Source organism: Oncorhynchus gorbuscha, linkage group LG08 (assembly GCF_021184085.1).
Source record: "Oncorhynchus gorbuscha isolate QuinsamMale2020 ecotype Even-year linkage group LG08, OgorEven_v1.0, whole genome shotgun sequence".
In the NCBI taxonomy this organism is placed as follows: domain Eukaryota; kingdom Metazoa; phylum Chordata; class Actinopteri; order Salmoniformes; family Salmonidae; genus Oncorhynchus; species Oncorhynchus gorbuscha.
Window position 1 is genome coordinate 11,936,192 of NC_060180.1, and position 27,707 is coordinate 11,963,898.

General features: G+C 43.9%; 1 protein-coding gene across 10 annotated transcripts in view; it reads right to left on the reverse strand.

The window, feature by feature from the left end:
- Nucleotides 1-2,040: 2,040 nt before the first annotated feature.
- Nucleotides 2,041-27,707, reverse strand: part of LOC124041202 (protein bicaudal C homolog 1-like) — a 76,136-nt gene continuing 50,469 nt past the window's right edge. For 2 of the 10 annotated variants that reach the window (XM_046358496.1, XM_046358495.1), the window contains exons 7-21: nucleotides 24,997-25,179; nucleotides 21,701-21,952; nucleotides 20,618-20,749; nucleotides 19,310-19,499; nucleotides 18,414-18,563; nucleotides 18,087-18,274; nucleotides 17,695-17,836; nucleotides 16,602-16,752; nucleotides 16,119-16,290; nucleotides 15,956-15,995; nucleotides 15,695-15,849; nucleotides 15,288-15,450; nucleotides 14,019-14,182; nucleotides 9,687-9,786; nucleotides 2,041-5,105 (exon numbers count right to left, since the gene is read on the reverse strand). In XM_046358496.1, the coding sequence (XP_046214452.1) occupies nucleotides 4,978-5,105; nucleotides 9,687-9,786; nucleotides 14,019-14,182; nucleotides 15,288-15,450; nucleotides 15,695-15,849; nucleotides 15,956-15,995; nucleotides 16,119-16,290; nucleotides 16,602-16,752; nucleotides 17,695-17,836; nucleotides 18,087-18,274; nucleotides 18,414-18,563; nucleotides 19,310-19,499; nucleotides 20,618-20,749; nucleotides 21,701-21,952; nucleotides 24,997-25,179 (2,310 nt within the window). In that variant the 3' untranslated portion in view covers nucleotides 2,041-4,977. Of the gene's footprint in view, nucleotides 5,106-9,671; nucleotides 9,787-14,018; nucleotides 14,183-15,287; nucleotides 15,451-15,676; nucleotides 15,850-15,955; nucleotides 15,996-16,106; nucleotides 16,315-16,580; nucleotides 16,753-17,694; nucleotides 17,837-18,086; nucleotides 18,275-18,413; nucleotides 18,564-19,309; nucleotides 19,500-20,617; nucleotides 20,750-21,700; nucleotides 21,953-24,996; nucleotides 25,180-27,707 lie in introns of all 10 variants that reach the window. The other 8 variants (XM_046358488.1, XM_046358487.1, XM_046358494.1 and 5 more) reach the window with 7 other exon arrangements.

Genomic DNA, 27,707 nt, shown 5'->3' on the forward strand with positions numbered 1-27,707 from the left:
CTGTTCTTTAAATAGTAAGAGCCAGGGGATTCATTGAACGCATAATTAGATTGTAATTAAAAGAGCTTTAAGTCTTCATGGTTTCTTCTGTGATGCTAATGTAGGACTAGCAGAAGCAGCTTCTCTTTGGAGCAGCATTTCAAATGGACATTTTCACACAAAGAAAATGTTATTGTTCTGCCTGCAGCAAGGCAATTACCTGAAGAGAGTGTGAGAGACTTTTAGTACAACAATGTAATAACTCCCGCAGTCCTGCAGTCCATTATGTAATACCGACTTCAGAGTTAGGATTAGATATTACATTTCATTCACGTGGCAGCTGCCCAAAATAACATATTACTGTTCTAAAAAAAACATCCTCATAGATGTTGCATAGATCATGCATAGATCATACAGAGCATTTCTACAACAGTCAGACATTCTGATAGTGAAGCTCCTAAAGGTGACAAGAGGTGAGGTGACAACACTGTCTGGAAAGCCTTCTGTCTGTAACCATCCTCAGTGACATTTTGCGAGGGAGAAAGTATTTTTGGATGGCATCTTTTTTTCTCTTATTTTTGGATGCCATCACACCATCTTCATTGATGTCTAAATGGCAGCACTGTTTCCAGGACAGAGAACTGTTTCCTCATGTTAATGACATTTCCAGGAGAAATTTCTTCCTCCTTACACATCCTCACAGAACAACCATTGGACATTAACTTTACATATAGATTTACATGAAAGGCAGTGATATATTGTTCAGCTCTCTCTCCCCAGCAGGGGATATGATGCTTTATGAGATAACGAGGGGAATCATAGTCTACGCTCTATGCTTGTTCAGAAAACATTTCAATGAGGCCAGCTGTTTCTGCTGTGAATGGAGAAGGTCCATTTGCTTTGGATGAATGATTTCTACATCACAGAGCGCATACATCTGCTATGGGGAAAGTGGAGGGCAATGAATGTGCCTCAGACTGTTTTACAGCCTCAAATTAAAATTAAATAATTCAATAGACTAAGCTAAATGAGATGTACCATAAATAGGACTACATCCAAGAATTTGAAATGCTCACACCAATAAAAGGTTGAGCCACTATTTCCTCTTAGAAGCAATTTTTCAGTAAAAGCCTAATAAATTCAAGGAGCATGTTCTAATAATAGCCATTAAGTAAAGCTGAATGATTCAAATAAATGTTTTTCTGTAATTTAGCTCAATACACCGGTAGGCCTTGTAGAGGAGTTTTGTTACTGTAGTGCCCCCCTGGAGGAGATAAACACATCTAAATATTCAGTCAATAACAGATGGGATTTACATAGTGTTTTTTTTCCACCAGGTGCCCAAAGGGCTTTACATTACATGCAGCAGAAACTCCCTGCATCCACCACTAATGTGTAGCACCCACCTGGGTAATGCCATGGCAGCTATTTTGCTCCAGAGAGCTCGTCACACATCAGTTGGAGCAAGAAAGAAAGAGTGATACAATAGATTGTCAAAGTGGTAAAGGGTAGGTATATAGCCAAAACACAATACAGCTGAGAATGTAGCTGTGACCTGACTGGAAGGGTGATGCATTCAGTAGAGAGTAGAACAGCGCACCCACCATTGACCCTAGGGCCACTTAATTACATGGGAATGGATTACATTTGCCAGCTGCTGCTACTCCCTCTCCCTCCTCTCTACAGTGAATCTGAGGGAAGAGGGAAAGAGAGAGAAGGGGGCGGAGCGTTGCATTGGAGAGACAATACATTCCTTATTTAGTACGGTGGTGATACAGGCAGGATGGTTGGTATGGGTTAGTGTTTCCTAGTGCTCTGTCGATTCACTCTCTGGGATTAGATAGATCCTGCCTCGGGATTAGTGGACATGTCCGTTTTTAATCACCAAATCGGACATACCAAGAGTTGGATTATATTCCAGATTATGAGAGTGGGCCTCACACAGGCTTTCCTCAGCTATGGTTACCATAGCATTGTATCAAATTCACTGTCTTCACACATTGAATATCACTCTTCACTATAACAGTCAAAATGTATGTGCTATGAACAAAAACAAAAGGAAACATTTTACTGCATACATTTATTTCCTTTGTAATAACATTTGATAACTCCTCAAACACTTTTTATCTGTACTATATTTACAGATTTTAACAACAGAGCTAAAACAATGTCCTGCTCAACAATCCTATCAACAAAAGGAAAATAGCTATGGCAAAAGGCAATATCACTCCTTAAATTCTTTGTGGAATATTTTTGGAACTGTACCTCTCTCTCACAGGAAACTGGAGATATACTGCTAAAAAACAAGCATGGCTGCACAGGATAGAAACGCAAAGCAATACATACACCAATTCCTTAGTGGTTTACATTCATTATAAATGTTGACCCATTTGATCTATCGCAGTACAAAGTAGACCCCGTCAAATGTATCCCTTTAGGAATAACAAGGACTAAACACAAACATGAAATAACGGTTCTGTAAAAGGTGTGGGGAAAGGAGGTCGGCTGTAAACTGATTGCAAATGACTCCCTTCATTAAACTAGACTAAAAGGCATCAATAATTCTCACTTTAACATTCACTTGACAGAAAACAATCTCTATTGCCCTCCAAACAGACGAATGACCAGAGGCTTTTACAGAGGACGAAAACAAACACTGTCGTCTGCACTGTAGGTACATGGGTCGACATAACTGCACTGACATAAATCAATGCTGAACAGCTTCAATATAGTACCATTATAAAGGGTTAAACAAACCCCGTATTTCTTTGTGGAGTAACAAATCCCTTTTTATATCCGGTCTCTTTTTAAAATGTCTAAGAAAATGAACCACTACACTACTGGTCGGAAATGACAACCGTGTCAGAATACGTTATATTAATACAACAACGACATTGAGAATGGCTCAAATCAGTTAGGAAAGTGGTATAGTGTAAACACATGATACAACAGAGGGCCAAGAGAGAAAGCATGCAAAACAAAAAACACATGACTTCTCTCTGTGCATGATTACAGAACGGTTGATGCTAAGAGTGATGATGCTGCTGTGCGGAAACAACATTTAAGAACAATTTTGACATGCAAGTTGCTTTGAAATGTTCTCTCCATCTACTTCAACACTCTGAACCTAGAATCTAGTTTGAAGATTGAGTGGCCTCTAAGACTCACACCTTGGGCTCTACATACAGGTCACTGCATTGTCAGTCAAATGCTGTACCATCTATCGACAAACGAACACTCTGTATATGATAGAATGCAAAAAGACTCAACTTCCAGGCTTAATCTGGGGGTTCAATCGGAAGCAGTTATAGCAAATACACATTCCAGAGTCAGCCAACATTAACAAAAAGGTATGAGTATACTGTGCCATTATATGAACCCAAACATAACACAGCGCTCAGAGTGAGCCCATCCTTTGATGAGCAGCACCACTGCACACATAATCCTGTTACTTCATCAAATATAGCTTTACAAGATTCCCGGATATCTGATTTCACAACCGATACTGACAATTGTATATTTCCACTATAGTCCATTTAATCTAGAATAAATGTTATGAAGACTTTAGACTCCTCCATGAGGACACAACCTTGGTAAATGTCGAGAAACATGTCTAGGCTAGGGGCTGTCATATGAAACAAAGTTGAGTTTCCACCGACGGTGTGGTGTACCCCCCCCCCCCCTAGGTGAGCAGTAGTGTCAGCCCTTTTCTGAAAAATGGCAATATTCTAATATAAATGATTCCCTGCTGAGCAATTTACTGTGGAGAGAGAAGTAAAGGCATTCTATACTGTAGTAGTGTGGAGGCATTCTACATTGTAGTAGGTCCTTGCTCTGTTCGCAGCTCTAAAGGCAGTCCAAGTGAATGGAAAGATAAAAGCACCCCGTCTGGGAATAGTGACTGGTCTCCTGAATCAATAGAGGAACACAGTGGGATTCAACATAGAGTAGAGACCACCGAAAGGTTAACAGGAGACATAATGACAAGGACTAAGAAAACCATAGGAGGCCAACAAACAGAATCACTTCTGACAGATTGCGCTCTCTCTATCTGCTGCTGTCTCATGGCACAGCCTGACCGCTCCACAGATTATGGGGCAAAAGTAATTATCAAAGAGACTAATAATATTCAAATGACAAACCATAGGAACTTATTCATGACTGTATAAAATAATGAAAATACAAAAAAAATACATGTACACTGATTATCATTAAAACCTCCCCCCAAAAAATGATTAAAAAAAATAAAAAATCATAATGCAAATACAAAATCATAATTGTCTAAATACATATGACCTTGACAGACTGCTGCCCAACTACTGGTGGATACAACACTGACCTTCGTGGAATGTCCGTCAATCAAAACACAGAGGGGTCAAAGGTCATTTCTCTAGGTTCTGTGTTTAGTTGATGATGTCACTTGGGCACTTTTACCTTTGAACTTTAACTTCATTCCCCCATCTCACTAAGTGCTTACATTTGGCTTGGTACAAATACATCTGTGCTTTGAGTTAATACAAAATGCATAGGTATTCCAATATGAGGAATCAGGCTTTCACAGGCAAAATTCTAGTATTGTTAAAGTGCATGTCATTGATACAACAGCATACTACGAATGCAGACGGTATCAATGTAATTATTTCGTACTAATCATTTGGCCTGTTCCCTTCAACAAAAAATGACAACTATTAGACAGTACCTGTCCTTCATAACTAGTCAAATACCCTTCTTGTGTAGATACTCCACAAAAACATTTTAGCACTATGTGGAGTGAACACTGGACTTTCTATACCACTGAGATCTCTTTTTGGCACTTCTGGTTAAACTATGGCTTTTTGTTACCCCCCCCCCCCAAAAAGAGTTTAACAGTCATTGTTAAGCATAACATGGAGGGTGGACCACTGAGACCCAGAGAGGCTGGAGACTGGGCTACAGAAGCCCAGAGAGAGGCACTGAAGGCTGGGTTTCTGTCGTGTTAGGTTCTGGGGGAGTGGAGTTCTACCACCGGCCACTGACACTGGCCATGTCAGCGTGGAACTGACGAGACAGACGCCCGCTGGCGCCCCCTTCCAGGAAGGAGGACCTGATAGGAGGCTCAAACAGCTTCCTTCGGTTCTTGTTCAGTTCTGGAAAAGACACAAGAACATAATAGTGTATAATTGCAATTGTTTCAGATATGTTCAATAACATACTATGTTTATTCATCAAGAGTCCGACAAGTCAATTCAAACTGTAAACAAAATTGGAGGGAAAGTACATCTTTGAACGTCAACAAGACCTCTCTTTGTGACCCATTGGTTTGCCAGGCAGATCACCCATCTACTGAACACAATTATTAAAAAATGTGTCAATAAAATGGTTCAGCATCTTTAAGTGAGGAGAGAAGGGAGTGTGTTCCTGTTTTGGAGCTCACTGACTTCTTCAGCAGAGATCAGAATTGATCTGAGCTTGGCAACGGAGTGCAGCAGTGGAACCAACTTTCGCATTAAGCACTTCTCAAAACAGAACAAAGACCACCTCCCAAATTCAATGTGACCCCAACTGCATCAGTAAAACAGACCACCTCCATCTCCAAACCTCACTGTGACCCCCTACTGCATCAGTAAGACAGACCACCTCCATCTCCAAACCTCACTGTGACCCCCTACTGCATCAGTAAGACAGACTCCCGCCCTCTACCAACCTCAACTTGACCCCCTACTGCATCAATAAGACAGACCACCTCCATCTCCAAACCTCACTGTGACCCCCTAGTGCATCAGTAAGACAGACTCCCTCCCTCTACCAACCTCAACTTGACCCCCTACTGCAGGGGTGTCAAACTCAAATACCCAGTGGGCCAAAATGTAAAACCTGAACAAAGTCACGGGCCAACATTGAACAAATTAACCTTTTAATATGGACCCAAACAAGTTTTGCTTTAACATAGAATATGGAACAAGCATCGCTTATTACCATACAATATATAATTTAATAGTGGAGACATGCAAAATCGAATTTCAAATGAAAAAACACATCAATGGCATTCATTTATTAAATAAATAAAATGTAAATAAAAATTGTATGCCTCTTTTCTATTTGCAGCCTTCTGATTTAAATACCAAAATAAACTTTTTCCACTGGCTAATAATTTTACAAATAAAATGATAATAAATCAATCAACCATTCAAGCCCATGCCTTGTAGCAAGAAAAAGTGCATAAAGAAAACGTTAATTATTGCACACTGGTCTAATCTGATGTGCCCAAGCCAGATACCTGGCATCTCTTCTTGGATGCTAGTTCATCAATGTCTGGGCTCAAGCTCTGAGCTGAAGAAATCCTCAGTATCGAGCGAAGATGTTCATCAGTCAGACGTCTCCTGTGAGTTGTTTTGGTCATCTTCATCGAGGAGAAAAGTTGCTCGCATAGATAAGTGCTGCCGAACATGGAGAGCATCTGAGCAGCTTGGGTGCGGAGCTGAGGCATTGTGTCAGGGATGAACCGTGGAGACTGTGCGGCGCCCACAGCATCATACTTTGACTTCAGCGTGTCGTTGCACTGGAGTTCAATCAGCTCCATTTGGATGTTGGTTGGTGCATTTTCCACATCAACTGCGAAGGGATTACTAAGCAGTTCAAACTTGCATTTCTGGGCATCGAAGTCGGCAAATCGCCGGCTAAACTCAGCGGCGAGAACACTGAGTTTTTCAGCAAACTGTGCGCATGGGAACACGGCGGTAGAGATCTGCGCTTTTATGGATTGGCAGCAGGGAAAAAGCAAGGGTTTCCTTGCAGCATCTGATTCTCCCACAGGCACAGTTTAGTTTTGAAGGCCCTCACTGCAGCGTACATGTCTGTGATGATGCGCCCCCGCCCCTGAAGCTGCAGGTTCAGCGCATCGAGATGGCTCGAGATGTCACAGAGAAAGGCCAGCTCACACAGGAACTTTTGCTCCCAGAGCTCTGCTGTATCTGTCATGTTTTGTCATTAATTATCATGTCTTGTCCCTGTGCTTCCCCTTCTATTCGTTTCCCTCTGCTGGTCTTATTAGGTTCTTTCCCTCTTTCTATCCCTCTCTCTCCCCCTCCCTCTCTCACTCTCTCGCTCTCTCTTCTCTCTATCGTTCCGTTCCTGCTCCCAGCTGTTCCTATTCCCCCTAATCAATCATTTAGTCTTCCCACACCTGTTCCCGATCCTTTTCCCTGATTAGAGTCCCTATTTCTCTCCTTGTTTTCCGTTCCTGCCCCGTCGGATCCTTATCTATAATTCACCGTGCTGTGTCTATGTTTTGCCCTGTCGTGTCGTGTTTCCCTCAGATGCTGCGTGGTGAGCAGGTGTCTGAGTCTGCTAGGTTCAAGTGCCTTCCCGAGGCAACCTGCAGTTCTCGATCAAGTCTCCAGTCTGTTCTTACGAGTAGTATTATGCTTTTTGTTTTGTAAAGTTTCTTACTGGATTAAAAACTCTGTTTTCGCCAAGTCGCTTTTGGGTCCTCATTCACCTGCATAACAGTATCCTTCCCTTTGGTTTCCAGGAATTGACATATTTCCTCACGCAGCTCGAAACATCTGTTCAGTACTTTTCCTCTGCTTAGCCATCTCACCTCTGTGTGATACGGCACGTCTGCGTATTCCCGAACCACACTCCTCCAGAAAAGATTTAAACTGCCGGTGATTTAGACCTTTGGCTCTTATAAAGTTAACTACCTGTGTTACTGTGGTCATAACATGTTCCATTTTTAGGGCTTTGGCACACAGTGCTTCCTGATGTATGATGCAGTGGTAAACAGTTAGCTCACCTGCACAGTTCTCTTCCCGCATCTTCTCCCGAACCATGCCCACCAGTCCACTCTTTTTACCGCACATCGCTGGCGCACCATCTGTCGTTAATCCAACGAGTTTATCCCACGGCAGCTTTATTTCAGTTACACATTTGGAAACCTCCTCAAAGATTTCCTTTCCTGTGGTTGTGCCATGCATTGATTTGAATCCTAATAGCTCCTCCGTAACACACAGATTTGAGTCCACTCCACGGATGAAGACTGACAGCTGAGCAGTATCAGATGCGTCGCAGCTCTCATCCACAGCGAGGGAGAACGCAACAAAATCTTTTCCCTTTTCCATCAGCTGGTCATACAGATTGGTGGCAAGATCACATGTGCGATCAGCTACTGTGTTCCTGCTCAGGCTCACGTTTGAAAATGCTTGTTTTTTCTCTGGGCATACGAGGTCACAAACCTTCATCATGCACTTTTTCATGAACTCTCCCTCATTAAAGGGCCGGGCTGATTTTGCGATCTCTGCTGCCACTATATAACTAGCCTTTACAGCAGCCTCGCTGTGTGATGTGGCTTTTTTAAACATATTCTGTTGTGAAACCAAACTTCTTTTCATCTCCTCTACTTTCTGGCTCCTTTGAGTCATGTCCAGGTCCTTGTATTTGTCATGATGTTTCGTTTCATAGTGTCGTCTAATGTTGTACTCCTTACTTACAGCCACGTTGACTCCACAAACAAGACAAACAGGTTTGTTTTTTACATATGTAAACAGATATTCTGCCTCCCACTTGTCCAGAAAGCTCCTGTTTTCTGCCTTTCTTTTCGCCATTTTTGGGAAGGGTTAGCTCGCTGACAGTTGTAGCGTCTATGTTGCTATGACTACTGTCACAGAGGAGAGAGCGTTTCTGGGTCCTGTCCTGATTGGCGCGCGAAAACAGCAGAGCATTATGGGATTCGTAGTATTAGTGGTGAATGCGCTGTATAATACCGGCGGGCCAGCTCTAGTAGTAATTTGGTATTGTCTTGCGGGCCAAATATAATTACCCCGCGGGCCAAATTTGGCCCACGGGCCAGAGTTTGACACCCATGCCCTACTGCATCAGTAAGACAGACCACCTCCATCTCCAAACCTCAATGTGACCCCCTACTGCATCAGTAAGACAAACCAACTCCATCTCCAAACCTCAATGTGACCCCCTACTGCATCAATAAGGCAGACCACCTCCATCTCCAAACCTCACTGTGACCCCCTACTGCATCAGTAAGACACACTACAAAAATGAGCCGCAAACTTTGATATAGATATGATCCCTTCTCTCTAATACAAAACCATGAAATGATCATACCTGCAATGGTACAAAACATGTTCTAAGTCCTATTCTACAGGAATACATAAATATTAATATATTCAATCAAAATGCCACTTCATTGAATCATGTTCACTTCTGGTGGAGGAAAATTATTACTCCTGTAGTTCAGCATTTATAAACAAGGATTAGTTCATGTCACAACAAACATGTGGGGCTTTTGTTGCCTTGGAACAGTATGGGAGGATTTGAGCTCCTCTATGTCAGCCAAAAAGAAAAACACGATTTGCACCACTGACTACTGAAACCAATGGATGGCAGTAGAGATTGATTGCAATGAATGTTCAGCTATGGGGCCTGGCTATAGTTGTACCACAGCCCATAAGCTCGCTGGCTGTCAGACTGGCTGCCTCTCAGGCAAGTGGCAGAGCCAGACAATAGAGGCCTAATGAAAATAGAAGTCAATTTCACACTGCCACCATCAGGAGAGGTGTCCCCCCCCTAGACACTTCTGACAGGAGCTATTATCACCACATACAGCCCAGCAGGACCAGCTTGATCGCACACGTCATTGGAACTGGGTTCACACACACACACGCTCATACACACACACACACACGTTTGTACATTACCATAGTCATTCACACCTGAGATGGCAAGCAGCATTTTCCTGCGTGCTCCAAATGTGGTGATACCCAGCTCTTTCAGGTCCTGGTCTGTCAGAGTGAGGAAGGTCTGGAGATCGATCTGAAAAGAGTGCATGTTCACAGTCAATATCTTTATTATGCCACTTCACACTATACACCAGGGTTCCCCAACTGGCGGTATTAGAAACATTTGGGATTTTATTTGGCCCACCCAAGTTTTCTGAGCAAAGAAATAATACTAAAAACACCAGAAAATCATCCACTCAAGAAGAAATCGAATTGATGATCCCTGTTATACACTATAATATATATATATATATTTTACAATAAAATCCCCCATTGCAACATAAAATAACTAATGCCCATCCCTTATCAAATATTTTCCATGTGCTCTAATATCAATAAAGCTATTAGTTGTATATAAATATAAGTCTAGTCACTAGCCCATGAAGTCCACTGCATAATGTTGCTAAAAAGCTTAGCCTAGCTGCAACAGGCAGCGAAAAAGCTTAGCCTAGCTCCAACAGGCAGAGAAAAAGCTTAGCCTAGCTCCAACAGGCAGCTAAAAAGCTTAGCCTAGCTGCAATAGGCAGCTAAAAAGCTTAGCCTAGCTCCAACAGGCAGAGAAAAAGCTTAGCCTAGCTGCAATAGGCAGCTAAAAAGCTTAGCCTAGCTGCAATAGGCAGCTAAAAAGCTTAACCTAGCTGCAATAGGCAGCAAGAAAGCTAAGCCTAGCTGCAATAGGCAGCAAAAAAGCTTAGCCTAGCTGCAATAGGCAGCAAAAAAGCTTAGCCTAGCTGCAATAGGCAGCTAAAACATTGAATAGCACCATAAAAAGGACGGATCCATCCATAAATTCTAGCCAAGGCTTAGGGTAGCATATCTCTACTATACTGTAGTCAGCCAAGCAGGGATGGATGAAGGCTCCTGCTCCTGTGTTAATGTGGTTAACCCATGCTGCATTTTACATTCACATTTTAGTCATTTAGCAGACGCTCTTATCCACAGTGACTCACAGTTAGTGTGTTAATCTTAAAATAGCTAGGTGGGTCAACAACATCACAGTCATAGTAAGTACATGTTTCCTCAATACATTAACTATCAGCAAAGTCACAGCTAGTATTTATTATTATTTTTATTTAAAGTTGCAGTTTTAACCAATCAGCATTCAGGATTAGACCCACCTGTTAAGCAATAAGGCACGAAGGGGTGTGGTATATGGTCAATATACCCCGGCCAAGGGCTGTTCTTAGGCATGATGCATCACGGAGGGCATGGTTACAGCCTTAGCCGTGGTATATTGACCAAATACCACAAACCCCTGAGGAGCCTTATTGCTAATATAAACTTGTTACCAATGTAATTAGAGCAGTAAAAATAAACGTTTTGTCATACCCGTGGTGTTCAGTCTGATTTACTATGGCTGTCAGCCAATCAGCATTTTTGAGCCCTGAATGCTGATTGGCTGACAGCGGTGGTATATCAGACTGTATACCACAGGTATGACAAAACACTTATTTGTACTGCTCTAATTACAGGCCTTATTGCTTAAATAGACTAGGTATTATAAAGGATTTGTGAAGGCTTCAGTTATGGTTCATTCTAAGTGGGACATACAATTAACTAAATGACAAGTCATTAATGACCATTATGCTACTTCTCAACAACAACAACAATTATATACAATTTAACCTATATGCAGTGGTGTAAAGTACTACTTAGTAGTTTTCTTGGGTATCTGTATTTGACTATTTATATTTTTGACAACTTTTACTTTACTACATTCACCCCCAAAATATACACTGCTCAAAAAATAAAGGGGACACTAAAATAACACATCCTAGATTTGAATGAATGAAATATTCTTATTAAATACTTTTTTCTTTACATAGTTGAATGTGCTGACAACAAAATCACACAAATTATCAATGGAAATCAAATTTATCATCAACCCAATTGAGGTCTGGATTTGTAGTCACACTCAAAATTAAAGTGGAAAACCACACTACAGGCTGATCCAACTTTGATGTAATGTCCTTAAAACAAGTCAAAATGAGGCTCAGTAGTGTGTGTGGCCTCCACGTGCCTGTATGACCGCCCTACAATGCCTGGGCATGCTCCTGATAAGGTGGCGGATGATCTCCTGAGGGATCTCCTCCCAGACCTGGACTAAAGCATCCGCCAACTCCTGGACAGTCTGTCGTACAACGTGGCTTTGGTGGATTGAGCGAGACATGATGTCCCAGATGTGCTCAATTGGATTCAGGTCTGGGGAACGGGCGGGCCAGTCCATAGCATCAATGCCTTCCTCTTGCAGGAACTGCTGACACACTCCAGCCACATGAGGTCTAGCATTGTATTGCATTAGGAGGAACACAGGGCCAACCGCACCAGCATATGGTCTCACAAGGGGTCTGAGGATCACATCTCGGTACCTAATGGCAGCCAGGCTACCTCTGGCAAGCACATGGAGGGCTGTGCGGCCCCCCAAAGAAATGCCACCCCACACCATGACTGACCCACCGCCAAACCGGTCATGCTAGAGGATGTTGCAGGCAATAGAAAGTTCTCCACAGCATCTCCAGACTCTGTCACGTCTGTCACATGTGCTCAGTATGAACCTGCTTTCATTTGTGTAGAGCACAGGGCGCCAGTGGCGAATTTGCCAATCTTGGTGTTCTCTGGCAAATGCCAAACGTCCTGCACGGTGTTGGGCTGTAAGCACAACTCCCAGCTGTGGACGTTGGGCCCTCATACCACCCTCATGGAGTCTGTTTCTGACCGTTTGAGCAGACACATGCACATTTGTGGCCTGCTGGAGGTCATTTTTGCAGGGCTCTGGCAGTGCTCCTCCTTGCACAAAGGCGGAGGTAGCGGTCCTGCTGCTGGGATGTTGCCCTCCTACGGCCTCCTTCACGTCTCCTGATGTACCGGCCTGTCTCCTGGTAGCGCCTCCATGCTCTGGACACTACGCTGACAGACACAGCAAACCTTCTTGCTACAGCTCGCATTGATGTCCCATCCTGGATGAGCTGCACTACCTGAGCCACTTGTGTGGGTTGTAGACTCAGTCTCATGCTACCACTAGAGTGAAAGCACCGCCAGCATTCAAAAGTAACCAAAACATCAGCCAGGAAGCATAGGAACTGAGAAGTGGTCTGTGGTCACCACCTGCAGAACCACTCCTTTATTGGGGGTGTCTTGCTAATTGCCTATAATTTCCACCTGTTGTCTATTCCATTTGCACAACAAGCATGTGAATTTTTTGTTAATCAGTGTTGCTTCCTACAGAAGTGTGATTGACTTGGAGTTACATTGTGTTGTTTAAGTGTTCCCTTTATTTTTTTGAGCAGTGTATGTACTTTTTACTGACACCCATACATTTTTCATGACACCCAAAAGCACTCATTACATTTTGAATGCTTAGTAGGACAGAAAATGGTCCAATTCACACACTTATCAAGAGAACATCCCTGGTCATCCCTACTGCCTCTGATCTGGTAACTCACTAAACATAAATGCTTTGTTTGTAAATCATGTCAGTGTGCCCCTGGTTATCTGTATATATATATACGTATATATATATATGACTTAAAAAATGTAAATATATTTTTAAATGGTACCGTCTGGTTCGCTTAATATAAGGAATGTACTTTTAATACTTACATACGTTTTAGCAATTACATTTACTTTTGATACTTAAGTATATTTAAAACCAAATACTTTTACTCAAGTACTACTTTACTGGGCGACTTTCTCTTTTACTTGAGCCATTTTCTATTAAGGTATCTATACTTTTACAAGTATGACAGTTGGGCATTTTTTCCACCAATGCCTATGTCAAATCAAATCAGTCCAATTTCCTACCAGTGTGAAAACTTGAAAATAGCCTACTTCACGGTCAACAGTGACAGCGCTGATCGTATCAAACTTCTAACCGTTGTTTGATGAAGTAGATTTGGTGAACAAACATGTCTAGCACTTTATCCACATAATTGCTATTATGTAACTTATCAGTTAAAGGTTTTAATTAGAATGAGGTTATAGCGTTAGTTAACAAAATACACGTATAAAGGTCACCCAAAGCGCACTATACAATAATTATTTTATAAATGCATTGAGGCTACACCATTTCTAGCCTAGGCAGCTCGAGCACTCTGGGCTTCGTGGGCTACAACATTTCTATACATGCTTATGCTATTAAACAACTTTCAAAATCTATTTTATATTTGAATATGATGTTTCAAATAAGTGTATGTATATCTTAATGTTAGTTCACGAAAAGCATTTGATTTATTATAATTTTTTGCTACGGCGGCTATAGGCCAGTACCTCCTGTTGTTGGAACACGTCAGTGTATTTCCCCAGGCCCAGCTTGCTGAACAGCTCCGGCAGGTCCGACCCTTTGAGAGAGGACTGGAGACTGCAGCCATTGCTCCCGGTGACCGAGGAGATACAGTCCATGTAGTTACTGCTGCTCAGATAGTGCTCTGCAGCTGTCAGTCAGAAGCATTCACAGGAAGATGAGAGAAGTCAATGACGTTTAAAATAAATACAAATAAATAATTAAATAAGACTTTTACCCCCTTTTCGTGGTATCCAATAGTTACAGTGTTGTCTCATCGCTGCAACTCCCGTGCGGCCTCGGGAGGACTCGGGAGAGGCGAGAGGTCGAGAGCCATGCGTCCTCCGAAACACAACCCAACCAAGCCGCACTGTTTCTTCACACAATGCCCACATCCAGGTTAACACCAATGTGTCAGAGGAAACACCATACACCTGGCAACCGTGTCAGCATGCATGCACCCGACCCGCGACAGGAGTCGCTAGAGCACGATGGGACCAGGACATGCCTGCCGGCCAAACCCTCACCTAACCTGGATGACGCTGGGCCAATGGGTCTCCTGGTCGAGGCTGTCTGCGACAGAGCCTGGACTCGAACCAGGTTCTCTAGTGGCACAGCTAGCAACTGTGATGCAGTGCCTTAGACCACTACCCCACTCAGGAGCCCCAGACAGTCAATATTAAAGAAGATTTTCATAGATAGTTATCATTGCAAAAAAAAAGATTAATTCAACATAAAATAAACCCTTCCGCATCTTGCTGCTGAAACGTTGTTGTGACTGAGACATTTGTATCTATTAAAGCAAAAATATGCCATTTGATAGTCTTTAATGTGTGCAATACAAGCCAAGATACTGTAGAATAAATGTGTGCTTCTCTACAGCATTACCAGTAATGATTGGCTTTGATGATAACAAATCATTTGATACAAGGGTAAGAACATGAGTTGGAAATGAACAGATGTATCTGGTCTCTTCAACTTTGCTAAGTGCAGGTGTGTAGGAGGAAGGAACACTTAAACACATCTACTCCCACACACTTATACACATTTTAATGAACAAGGCAATCTTCACACAGCATCTGCTGTTCAAGGTTAGACTTTGTTCCCTTTCTTTCTTACGTCATCATCATAACTTTCTCGTCAACACTTTTGAGAGAGTTGACTGAGTAGGTGTGTTGATTTTCTTCCCTTTCTCTTTCTTCTCCTTTTGATTTCATAAAAAAAAAGTTCAGACAAATATCTGCTGGGTAGCTCACCAGATTTGTTCTGCTTCCTCTTGGGACTGCTAACAGACGCTGGGAATTCGGCGTGGTTGACAAGACCGTTCCCAACCCCGTTCCTGTCCCTCCAGTTGTCAGAATCACTGCCGTTGCCCACACCCTCTCTGCTGCCGGAGCGGGACAGGGACAGGGGGGAGCCCTGGGGGAGAGAAGGGGGATATCAGATCCTACTGATAGATACATGGGCTGCAGTTATAAGCTCTCAGTAATGGTTCAATTCAGTTAACTTTTTTGCTTTACAGATGTATCTTTTTTTATGTGTATTCATTACGATGTTTCATATTAGTCTTCACGTAAGCTTTTATATCAGGTATGTTAGTAAAAACACATTCTCTTCAACAGTTGAGTGCTCCATTTGTGTTTACCTCATAGTCAGAGTTTACCTCGTAGGTGGTACTCATTGTGGGTTTGTAAGAAACGTGGTTGGCCCTGCGCAGCTCCTTGATGGTCTCCGCTGGCATGGACTTGGAAAAACCCAGACCACTCCACGTGTTAGTTGGGGTCCGTACCTCAGTCACAACAGGCTTCTTCAACATAGCTGGACACAGACACAGATAAAACCTCTGTTACCAGAAAGCTCTGAAAAAAATTAACACGGTATCCCTTGAGACTAGACAGGAACTGCCCGAAAGATTGACACTTACCTTTGGTTGCTAACAGCTTTTTCTGTTCATATTCAAGCGCCTGAAACGGAGAGGAAGGTCAGTGTCAGTTCTTTTACCTGTCATATTCACTTGAGCCATCCGCTGATATGTGAGCGTGTGTATGTGAGAGAGAGAAGTGGAGTTGGAATACCTCTAGTTGTACCTGCATGTTGGCAAAGGAGGAATGTGGTGCCAAGCGGATCCTGTCCCTTTCGTTCTGCTGTGCTGCCCTCTCTGCTGCCCTCTCTGCTGCCCGCTCACTGCCCGGCGCCCTCTTATCCGTCACAGGGCCGTCTGAAGCACTCGACTCTGGGTCTGACAGGAGGCAGTCTGAGCTGTGGGTGGGGGACAACAGAGAGCTACGATCATATTAGAAAAACAGCAAGGTACAAACCCCGTCACAACAGAGAAGCTTTCAGCACAGACAAGACATACAGGACAGTCTATTTACTATTATTTTCTTACCAACCAAACAAACATATTTTATAAAGCCCTTTGTATATCAGCAGTTGTCACAAAGTTCTTTCATTTTCTATTCTATGAAAGTGAACCGGAATGAGTTCCAGTCGTATTGTCGTACCGTTTAGGCATAGGAATGAAAGAATGAGGACTTCTATAGTCTTACTGTAGCTCTGGACAGACATACTGGAGATGGGAGTTCTTGGTCCCATGGAGGAGCTCCACCGCATGCCGTTTCCCTGACGTCTTACAGGAAGCCAGCATCTGTTTTAGCTCGTTCCCATTGGCTGAGTGAGATGGGCTTCTGGGCATGCCCACTTCCACAAAGGTGTCAGAGCCTGGCAGAGAGAAAGTAAAAGAGCATATGTGAAGAAACAGTAACGTGGGATATTATATTCCTTCCTTCGTGAGTTAATGAAGTTAGTCAATAGGCTATATATCTGACTGTATGTGCTATTATACTCTTTACATTCTTGTATCATCCCTGTGCTTGACAACCAAGTTTTTGTTCTTCCAAAGCAACCTTTTCTTTCTCGAGTGCCTTGTTGCTCAGCTTTCCATCGTCTGTCATGTATACGTTTCAGTACATTGTTTGCACCTTTAAGTCACTCTGCATGATGGCTTGAGCGTGACTAAATGTAGCTGCTAAAACATACAGTTGGCCCCGGTGTTAATAAAAAACAGAAGCAGTCTAATGAAGGAGCTTTTCTCTTCTTTCCCCACTCTTCCAGGCAGTAACCCGGCCTGCAGAATAGGATCTGTGTGTGAGAGTGTAGGCCTCCTCGATATGCTTTTATTCGGTTGTTTCTCCCTGGGCTTGATGGTTATGGGGAGCAGAGCCAGTTGGAACAGGATGGAGAACACAGGAGGAGGTCAGGGAGAGGAAACAGTTACTACTGTGACCAGCCAGGCTGGAGGCGGAGGCTGGGGAGCCCACTGAGCTCCAGTTCCAACAACACGGGAATGTGAGGAGCGTGAGAGCTAGGCTACACTCAAACCACACATGTTAGAGACGCAGGAAATTAGGGACCTCAACCACTGGAATACCAGCCATCAATGTCACCCTGCTGCAACCTTAGAAAAGTTGTTTGAGAATAGGGACTGGACCGCATATTGATCTATGTATAAGAACAAGACAAATATATTGAGGTAAAAATTAACTTACAGGTAATAAGGCCAAATACCAAGGCTGTCTTTTGAGTATTATAAACCTTTTTAAAGTATAGCTACAAGAGTTACACATTTCCTTGTTGTCTGTAGGTGCGGTGTGTACGTGTTACCTTCGTCTTGGTTGGACTTGCTGGAGCGAGGTTCTGACTGGTTGTGTACGCTGGCCTCCTGAACTGAGTCACACTGGTTGGGGTTCAGAACTGTGTCTGCCAGAGATGAACTGGACATCCTTCCATAGACTGAGCCAGGGTGCTACACACACACACACACACACACACACACACACACACACACACACACACACACACACACACACACACACACACACACACACACACACACACACACACACACACACACACACACACACACACACACACACACACACACACACACACACACACACACACAATGTAGCCCTATAAAGAATACTCACTATAGGCAAGGTATACATACATTCAATGTAACAGTTAGTGAATATGTGTCTATAAAAATCTGCCACCTTTACATGTCCATTCATGGTACAGGGGCCTTTGGAGCAGTCAGGGACTCCGTTGGTCTGCTTGTCGATCGGGGCGAGGCCGGGGGGAGGGGAGGGAGTGTTCTGGGTGTACCCCTTGACCCCAGAGAGCAGGATACTGCTCAGAGTGGCCTGGGCTACAGGGTGCATCATCAACTGAGACGAGAAGCCTGGACACATGAGGGAGGAAATTCCTTGGTGTTATCGTAACACTTTCATCATATCAATCCCTTCTAGCTATTTGTGATCAAGGTGAGACCCAAAGGTGTGAGATCGTGAGCGATTGTGCACCAACCAACTGTAACTTACCTTGTGTGCTGGTGAGAGAGCTGGGCCACAGTGAGGGGGAGGGAGACGGGGGATTCTGCAGGGGGCTCATGGAAGAGTTCAGACTGTTGAGGACAGAGTTTGGAGCCGGGGAGCTACTGAGGGAATGGGGCGCTGACGGCCCCAGGAGGCCTGGAGGAGAGAAATACACAGTATAAGACTGTGTCTCATTACAGTATCACTCTACAATTAATTTCTTCCCACACCAGTAATAGATATTATTACACACTACCACCATCACTCATCAAATCCTTTCATATCAGTGGTCAGGATTGAAATAAGAGAGAGACATTTGAGAGAACTGGGCCTTTGACAAATATAACTCAACACAGTCAATAACTTAATGCTAAACTATGTTACTTTCAACCCAAACATATCAAAGCAGACTGAAACAGGTTTGTGGGTTTGACAAACGGCTCATTTGACTCCAGAAATAAGGCTTGGATTTCTCTGGCAGGCTGAGCTGTAATCTGATGGAGAGGGATGTAGTAATTAACTACAGGCCGAGCTGTGGAGGCCCATATCTTACCCATGGGCCTTTGGGTTCATACTGTACACCCCAGGAAGAGATGGCTTAAGCAGGACAATCATTCACACTGTCAATGTGGTCAGTTTCCAGACATAAACCTCCTACACACAACAGTTTATCCCATGATACAGAACTCCCGATTCATTCTGTTTGTCTCTTATTTATTATTGTCATTTTGTTTCCTTTCACAAGATAACAATAAAGTTGGATTTACATATTACACTCAAGCCTCTTTTTCAATCCCTGATCTATAAACGTGTGTGGAAAAGGGCCTTGGGTTGACCTGGTTCATTTTCTTAATGAACTCTCATAATGGTGTAAGAGGCTGATGTAAAGAGAACTCCATTACCCAGACTGCTCAGCCCCAGGCCAGCTGAGGCCAGGATGTCCAGGCCGACGGGACAGATGAGAGTGGGGGAGGGGCCAATGGTTGAGGGGGACAGGGCTGATGAAACTCCGTTGCTCTCCAGACCCAGCAGAAACTTCCGGGCCTCGTACATGTTCACTGCATTCCGCTCCACACTCTTTACGATCACAGACTGGGAAAGAGAGAGTGGAAGAAAGAGAGAGACGGAGAGACGAAGGAAAAAAGAGAAAACGAAATGGCAGGTTGTTGTCAGCATGAAATACACTTCAGCAACGTAATTAATTGTTTCTTTAATGGAATGAACAGTGGAATCAAAAAGGGATTAGTAAAATGTCAAAACATACTTTTTTATAAAGTGGTTCATTTTAATTCACGCGTGAGAAAGCTTAAGGGAGTTTGGAAAGGATATTCAACTTTCTCCAGTTCCAGCATTACCATTAAGAGTGCTTAGAAAACAGTGAGGAATAAAGAATGAACATGCACACAAATCATTTCTGGGGCCCTAAACTTGCCAAAGTTGGTCCTGCCAAATCGAGTCCAGTCACGATTTTTCTGTCTCCACACCCTCCTTTATGGAGTAGCCAAATAGCTAGAAGCAAAGCGGTGTTTGGAAGGCCGTTTGGATTAGTAGTGTCACCTCGTTAAAGAAGAGAGGTCTGGGTAGGGCTGCGTTTACACTGGCACCACACCACCGTTTCCCACTGGCCTGTCTGGGTTTGGGCATCATGCCGGGCACACTGAGGAAAGGGCACCTGGCGAAGGTGGTTAGGCTGGGGCCCAGCAAATTTGATCTGCCTACTATATTGTTTGGATTTATGACGCAAGGTGCTTTGTAGTTAGGTAGGGCTGGGAATTGCCAAGGACCTCACGATACGATATTATCAGAATACTTAGGTGCCGATAGGATATGTATTGTGATTCGTTACGGTGACTTGTTGTTCCAAACATATTGCTCACCATATGTCTGCTGGGGAGAGATGAGAGCCATGAGAAAACGAGTTTTGACCAGTCAGGGAAATAAAAGTGCTGAAAACATGTTGGCTCACTATTTAAAAAGAAGATGAGAACAAGCTATAAGATGAAAAATACCGGAGTCTTAGAGTCAAATATCAATATATTGTCCAAAAATAATATCGTTCTGTGAAACTATCGATTTTTTCCAGCACTATAGTCAGGGCCGGGAGAAAAACCTTGGATCTTAGCTGTAGCATTACCCTGGTGAAGTAGCTTCCTGGATTTGTGTTAAGGCCACTGTGAAACATACTAGATGTCCACGTTTTAGTGTGGTACCTTGCTGGGCTGCTTTGGTTTGGGCTTGATGCTGATGAAGACATCCAGCTGCTCCATCAGAGCGGTGATACACTGGGGCTCCACCTCGATGTCCTCTTTAATGTCAAACATCAGCACCAGCGGTAGACAGCCCTGTGGAACACACACATCATCATCATCATCACGTTCCATGAAACAGACCCTTGTTACAGAACTAACACTCATAGAGTACAACAGGGACATTTTCTTCTGACCAGACATTTCAATTAAGAGAGAAGGCTCAGTTTAAAAACCACTACTTGAGAAATTCCAAAACAATTGACCAAAAAAGCCTGTTTTGCATGATCCCACCACAAACTCATTCCTACGTTATATTCATCTGAGCGATAGTTGGGCCAAGCTGGTGGTGACAGGCTGGGGCCGGAGCTGTAATTTACAGTCTGATGGTCTAAACATGGCTCTCTGTGGGGGAGGCTCATCTCCTCGTCAAATGACTCGGTTCTCCCAATTTAATTTTACCTTTATTTTACTAGGCAAGTCAGTTAAGAACAAATTCTTATTTTCAATGACGGCCTAGGAACAGTGGGTTAACTGCCTGTTCAGGGGCAGAACGACAGATTTGTACCTTGTCAGCTCGGGGATTTGAACTTGCAACCTTTCGGTTACTAGTCCAACGCTCTAACCACTAGGCTACCCTGCCGCCCCAAGGCAGACCAGAGGGGCCTCTTCTTGTGTGACCCCATGTCCAGACAAAAAAAGGTATGTTTACAAAAGGACTTCTGCATTTTTAAAGAGTCTTTGGGCAAAACTGCCACAAAGGACATCAACACTAGCATAGCTGCCTTATATTATGATTAAAGTTACATTAAGCAGGATGCCAAAATCTTTAAATGTAATGTCTTTGACATCTTGCTCAGCAAATGTTTTTACCCAAAGACAATTAAATGAATAACATTTGACCAAGACACCCACTTAGCTGAAAGTGTCTTGGTCAGGGTCAGAACACAATAAAACTCTTATTCAACAGAAATCCACATGCAGGGTCATTCTGCAACAGAAACAAGGCAATTACTTAATCTCTACAAACCAAGCATGGACACATACCATGAGGTACTGGCGCGCCACGCAGACAGACTCGATGATTCCCTGGATGTAAACAGTAGATTTCTTCTGGGGGCTGTTGGGGTCGGGGAAGTGGATCTGGGCTCCTGTCCTCTGGGTGATGTGCTTGATGTTGCTGCCGTTGCGGCCCATCATGAAGAGGTGGTGCTGGGGGGCGATGTCCAGGTGGGTACTGACTGAGATGGCACTGGCCAGGCTGCCCGCCAGGTGCTCCAGCAATATGGCAGTGCCTCTCTGGGATGAGATGAAAATCAATCAATAAATATATCAATACAATCAGTCAATATGCAGAATCTAGCAATATTTATATTAGTATTTTCTTACAGTGTGCAGACAATAGCAAAGGCTAGCTTTTTCAAACAGAAATTTGCATCCTGTCGCTCTAACTCCAAAAAGTTTTGGGACACTAAAGTCCATGGAGATTAAGAGCACCTCCTCCCAGCAGCCCACTGCACTGAGGCTAGAAAACACTGTCACCATCGATAAATCCACAATAATCGAGAATTTCAAGAAGCATTTCTCTACGGCTGGCTATGCTTTCCTCCTGGCTACCCCAACCCCGGCCAACAGCTTCGCACCCCCTGCAGCTACTTGCCCAAGCCTCCCCAGCTTCTCCTACACCCAAATCCAGATAGCAGATGTTCTGAAAGAGCTGCAAAACCTGGACCTGTACAAATCAGCTGAGCTAGACAATCTGGACCCTCTCTTTCTAAAAGTATCCGCCGCCATTGTTGCAACCCCTTACTACCAGTCTGTTCAACCTCTCTTCGTATCGTCCGAGATCCCTAAAGATTGAAAAGCTGCCGCGGTCATCCCCCTCTTCAAAGGGGGTGACACTAGACCCAAACTGTTATAGATCTATATCTATCCTGCCCTGCCTTTCTAAAGTATTCGAAAGCAAAGTTAACAAACAGATCACTGACCATTTCGAATCCCACCGTACCTTCTCCGCTATGCAATCCGGTTTTCGAGCTGGTCACGGGTGCACCTCAGCCACTCTCAAGGTACTAAATGATATCATAACCACCATCGATAAAAGACAGTACTGTGCAGCTGATCTGGCCAAGACTTTCACTCTGTCAATCACCACATTCTTATCGGCAGACTCAACAGCCTTGGTTTCTCAAATGACTGCCTCGCCTGGTTCACCAACTACTTCTCAGACAGAGTTCAGTGTGTCAAATCGGAGGGCCTGTTGTCCGGACCTTTGGCAGTCTCTATGGGGGTATCACAGAGTTAAATTCTCGGGCCAACTCTTTTCCCTGTATACATCAACGATGTCGCTATTGCTGCGGGTGATTCCCTGATCCACCTCTACGCAGATGACACCATTCTGTATACATCTGGCCCTTCTTTGGACACTGTGTTAACTAACCTCCAAACAAGCTTCAATGCCATACAACTCTCCTTCAGTGGCCTCCAACTGCTCTTAAACGCCAAATAACTCCTAGGTGTCTGGCTAGAGTGTAAACTCTCCTTCCAGACTCATATTAAACATGTCCAATCCAAAATTAAATCTAGAATCGGCTTCCTATTTCGCAACAAAGCCTCCTTCACCCACGCCGCCAAACATACCCTCGTAAAACAGACTATCCTACCGATCCTCGACTTCGGCGATGTCATTTACAAAATAGCTTCCAATACGCTACTCAGCAAACTGGATGCAGTCTATCACAGTGCAATCCGTTTTGTCACCAAAGCCCCCTATACCACCCACCACTGTGACCTGTATGCTCTAGTCAGCTGGCCCTCGGTACATATTCGTCGCCAGACCCACTGGCTCCAGGTCATCTATAAGTCTATGCTAGGTAAAGCTTCACCTTATCTCAGCTCACTGGTCACGATAACACACACCCGTAGCATGCGCTCCAGCAGGTATATCTCACTGGTCTTCCCAAAGCCAACACTTCTTTGGCCACCTTTCCTTACAGTTCTCTGCTGCCAATGACTGGAACGAATTGCAAAAATCTCTGAAGCTGGAGACTTATATTTCCCTCACTAACCTTATACATCAGCTATCTGAGTAGCTAACTGATTGCTGCAGCTGTATATAGCCAATCTGTAAATAGCCCACCCAATCTACCTACCTCATCCCCATTTTGTTTTTATTTACTTTTCTGCTCTTTTGCCAGTATTTCTACTTGCACATCACCATCTGCTCATCTATCATTCCAGTGTTAATTTTCTAAATTGTAATTACTTCGCTACTATGGCCTATTTATTGCCTTACATCCTCACACCATTTTCACACACTGTATATAGACTTTCTTTTTTTCCTATTGTGTTATTGACTGTACGCCTGTTTATTCCATGTGTAACTCTGTGTTGTTGTTTGTGTCGCACTGCTTTGCCTTATCTTGGCCGGGTCGCAGTTGTAAATGAGAACTTCTTCTCAACCAGCTTACCTGGTTAAATAAAGGTGAAATATATATTTTTAAATGTCCAGGCACTCTGTTCAAAGGAGCTAGCAAAGGTCAGCGACTGTGTGGACAGCACTCTCAACTAAAGTTACCGACTGGGGCAAGGGAAAACACAGTAAAAAAGGAGATTCATTTTGCACATCCAAATATGGCAAAAGTGCAGGAAGAAAAACCAATGAAAAGAGTGTTCACTCTCAGCTAGTGAACCAACAACATTTCAACCATAGTTTACACCACAGTAAACCACTGTTTTTCAATGCCACCTGGCAGCCAACAGAATGGTCTGATTCTAGGCCTCCGCAAACAATCATTGGATGAATTAGAAGGCCTTCTGATGGAACTCCAGCCTGAGGCCAGCACAGTAATCTACAGTGGCTTTGGCAGACCCCTTTTACAGAGCAAGGTCTCTCACTACATAGCATACATACTCCCCCCCAATACCCCAGCCCCAATCTGGCCAGCATCCCAAGCTAAACTGACCCCGTCCACTAACTCCCCTAGGCTGGGTTGTACTGATGGCTAGAGTGCGGGTGGGTCAGTGTTAGGTGGGTGGTGGGGGTGTTGGGTTGAGTGGTGAGAAAGGCTCCAGAGCACCAGCCACAGCTCTGAGACCCAGGGGAGAAGGGGAGAGGAAGAGAGAGCTCCAGACAACTTATATTAGACATTTACTTGCTCATGGGCTAGAGAACAGTGCTTGGTTTTAAAGGCAACAGTACTGTAATTCCCACTAGGGAGCTGACCAAGCAACCCTCTGGTCACAGCAGTCCACTTCTCGAACCACTAGGCCCCAACCCCTGTTGTTCACTAAGTACTGTGGTATGTTGGGGGGTAGATGTGAGGGGTGTTGCTGGGCCTCACCTTGACGGCACTAGAGTTGTTCTGGGAGCCGCGGACCACTCCGGTGGTCCCATAGAGACGTGTGGGGGGCTTGAAGGTGACGGTGAGGTTGTATGTCTGGGAGATGTGCTGCACTGTGGGGGAGCCTGGGTCAGGCTGCACGATGGCTGGCAGCTCAAATGACAGAACCAGAGGGAGCAGCTCCTGAGAATGATAAAGATTAATAGACCAATAGAAAGAGTGTGTGAGGGAAGGGCGAGAGAGAGCGAAATACATGCAGTCAGTGGTGTAAAGTAAATAAGTAAAAATACTACTTATGTTGTTTCTGTAGTTTACTATTTATATTTTGGACAACTTTTACCTCACTACATTTCTAAAGAAAAGATGCACTTTTTACTCCCATACATTTCCCTTGCACCAAAAAGTACTAGTTTGGAATGCTCAGGTAGGACAGGGTTGGCATGTACACATCTACACAGACATGACATGTCCCACTTCAGCCGGGAGTGGCCAAACATGGCATAGAAATGGTTTAACTCAATAAAACCACTGACTGCTGTCTATCACAATGGTTTCAACTGTGCCAGTACTCAGTAGGGACCGGAGGCGTTAGGCCCTTCATCACACACATGCTACAGCAGACTTCCATTGGGAGCTGATTAAACATACAGTACAACACTGTAGTAGCAGATCATGTCTGCTCCTAGACAGTCTGTTCATACTCAGACTGTGAATGTTAAGGTAAAGTCACTAAATAATAAATCAAGTCAAGTCATCACAGAGAGCAGAGACTAAAAGTGGACTCCATCACTCAAATCACAGCAGTCATTCAAACAGCCTAGATGGAGGCCAGGAGAATTTGCTGACAAGTTCATACATACACATAAGTCTACCCATGTATGCACACACACACACACACACACACACACACACACACACACACACACACACACACACACACACACACACACACACACACACACACACACACACACACACACACACACACACACACACACACACACACACACACACACACACACACACACACACACACACGGCAGACTTATCCAAACACTCAGTCTTGGGCAGTGCGCCATAGCTTAGGCTGCCAGAGAAGGACAAACAGCATGAATTACTCCGACCAAAGAAATGCACCCATGATTAATCCCATATGTTTCTGGGCCTAGTTTTATATCATGTTGCAGGAGTTCCACTGTAGAGTCAGAGCCAATGAGTATGGAAACACAGAGTGGACAAACAGAACGGCCCAACCAGGCGCTCTGAATGAAGAACAGCTTAGATAGAACTACCATAAACTTTTTAAAACAGGTCTTCCAGGCAACTTTAAGCTTAATATGTATTCAATCTGGAGGTGTGAATGAGTCAAGCAGACAAAAGGACAGAAAGGAAGACATTGTTTAAAGACTGTATAACGACTACACAAAGACTAAATACAGACAAAAGTGTTCATTATACACAATCAAGTTTAAGGGTACAACTCAATCTGAGCCTTCCCTTTAAAACAGCCAGAAGACCAACGTTCCGGGACAAACAAGGGATGTTCCACATCTGCACTACAGGGAAGGGAAAACCCATCCAATCCATTCAATCATTGTTTTGGTCCCAGGCAGAGACAGATGAGGCCACCCAGGATCATGTACTGTTAACCAAAACAGCAGAGGCTGCTCCGGAACAAACAAACTATGAAAGGTCGTCTCTAAACCCTGCTGCTAGAGGATAGTGTATATCGAAGTGGAGACGATTAATTTATTTTCCTACATTTTTTTATGGCAGCCAACATAAGTACGAAGCAGAGTGGGGATTTTATTTGGGTGGAGGGTTGTTGGATGTTTGGGTTAATGGTAGCTGGGTAGGTATTAATACCGTATGTGGGGTGGCTGTACAGGTGTTGTCATATGGTTGGGCAGTATGAAAAGAATATGCCAAAGGGTACAGGTGTGAATAGTTGTACTGAGTGGCATGAGTAAGGACAGGGTACAGGTGTGAATAGTTGTACTGAGTGGCATGAGTAAGGACAGGGTACAGGTGTGAATAGTTGTACTGAGTGGCATGAGTAAGGACAGGGTACAGGTGTGAATAGTTGTACTGAGTGGCATGAGTAAGGACAGGGTACAGGTGTGAATAGTTGTACTGAGTGGCATGAGTAAGGACAGGGTACAGGTGTGAATAGTTGTACTGAGTGGCATGAGTAAGGACAGGGTACAGGTGTGAATAGTTGTACTGAGTGGCATGAGTAAGGACAGGGTACAGGTGTGAATAGTTGTACTGAGTGGCATGAGTAAGGACAGGGTACAGGTGTGAATAGTTGTACTGAGTGGCATGAGTAAGGACAGGGTACAGGTGTGAATAGTTGTACTGAGTGGCATGAGTAAGGACAGGGTACAGGTGTGAATAGTTGTACTGAGTGGCATGAGTAAGGACAGGGTACAGGTGTGAATAGTTGTACTGAGTGGCATGAGTAAGGACAGGTTACAGGTGTGAATAGTTGTACTGAGTGGCATGAGTAAGGACAGGGTACAGGTGTGAATAGTTGTACTGAGTGGCATGAGTAAGGACAGGGTACAGGTGTGAATAGTTGTACTGAGTGGCATGAGTAAGGACAGGGTACAGGTGTGAATAGTTGTACTGAGTGGCATGAGTAAGGACAGGGTACAGGTGTGAATAGTTGTACTGAGTGGCATGAGTAAGGACAGGTTACAGGTGTGAAT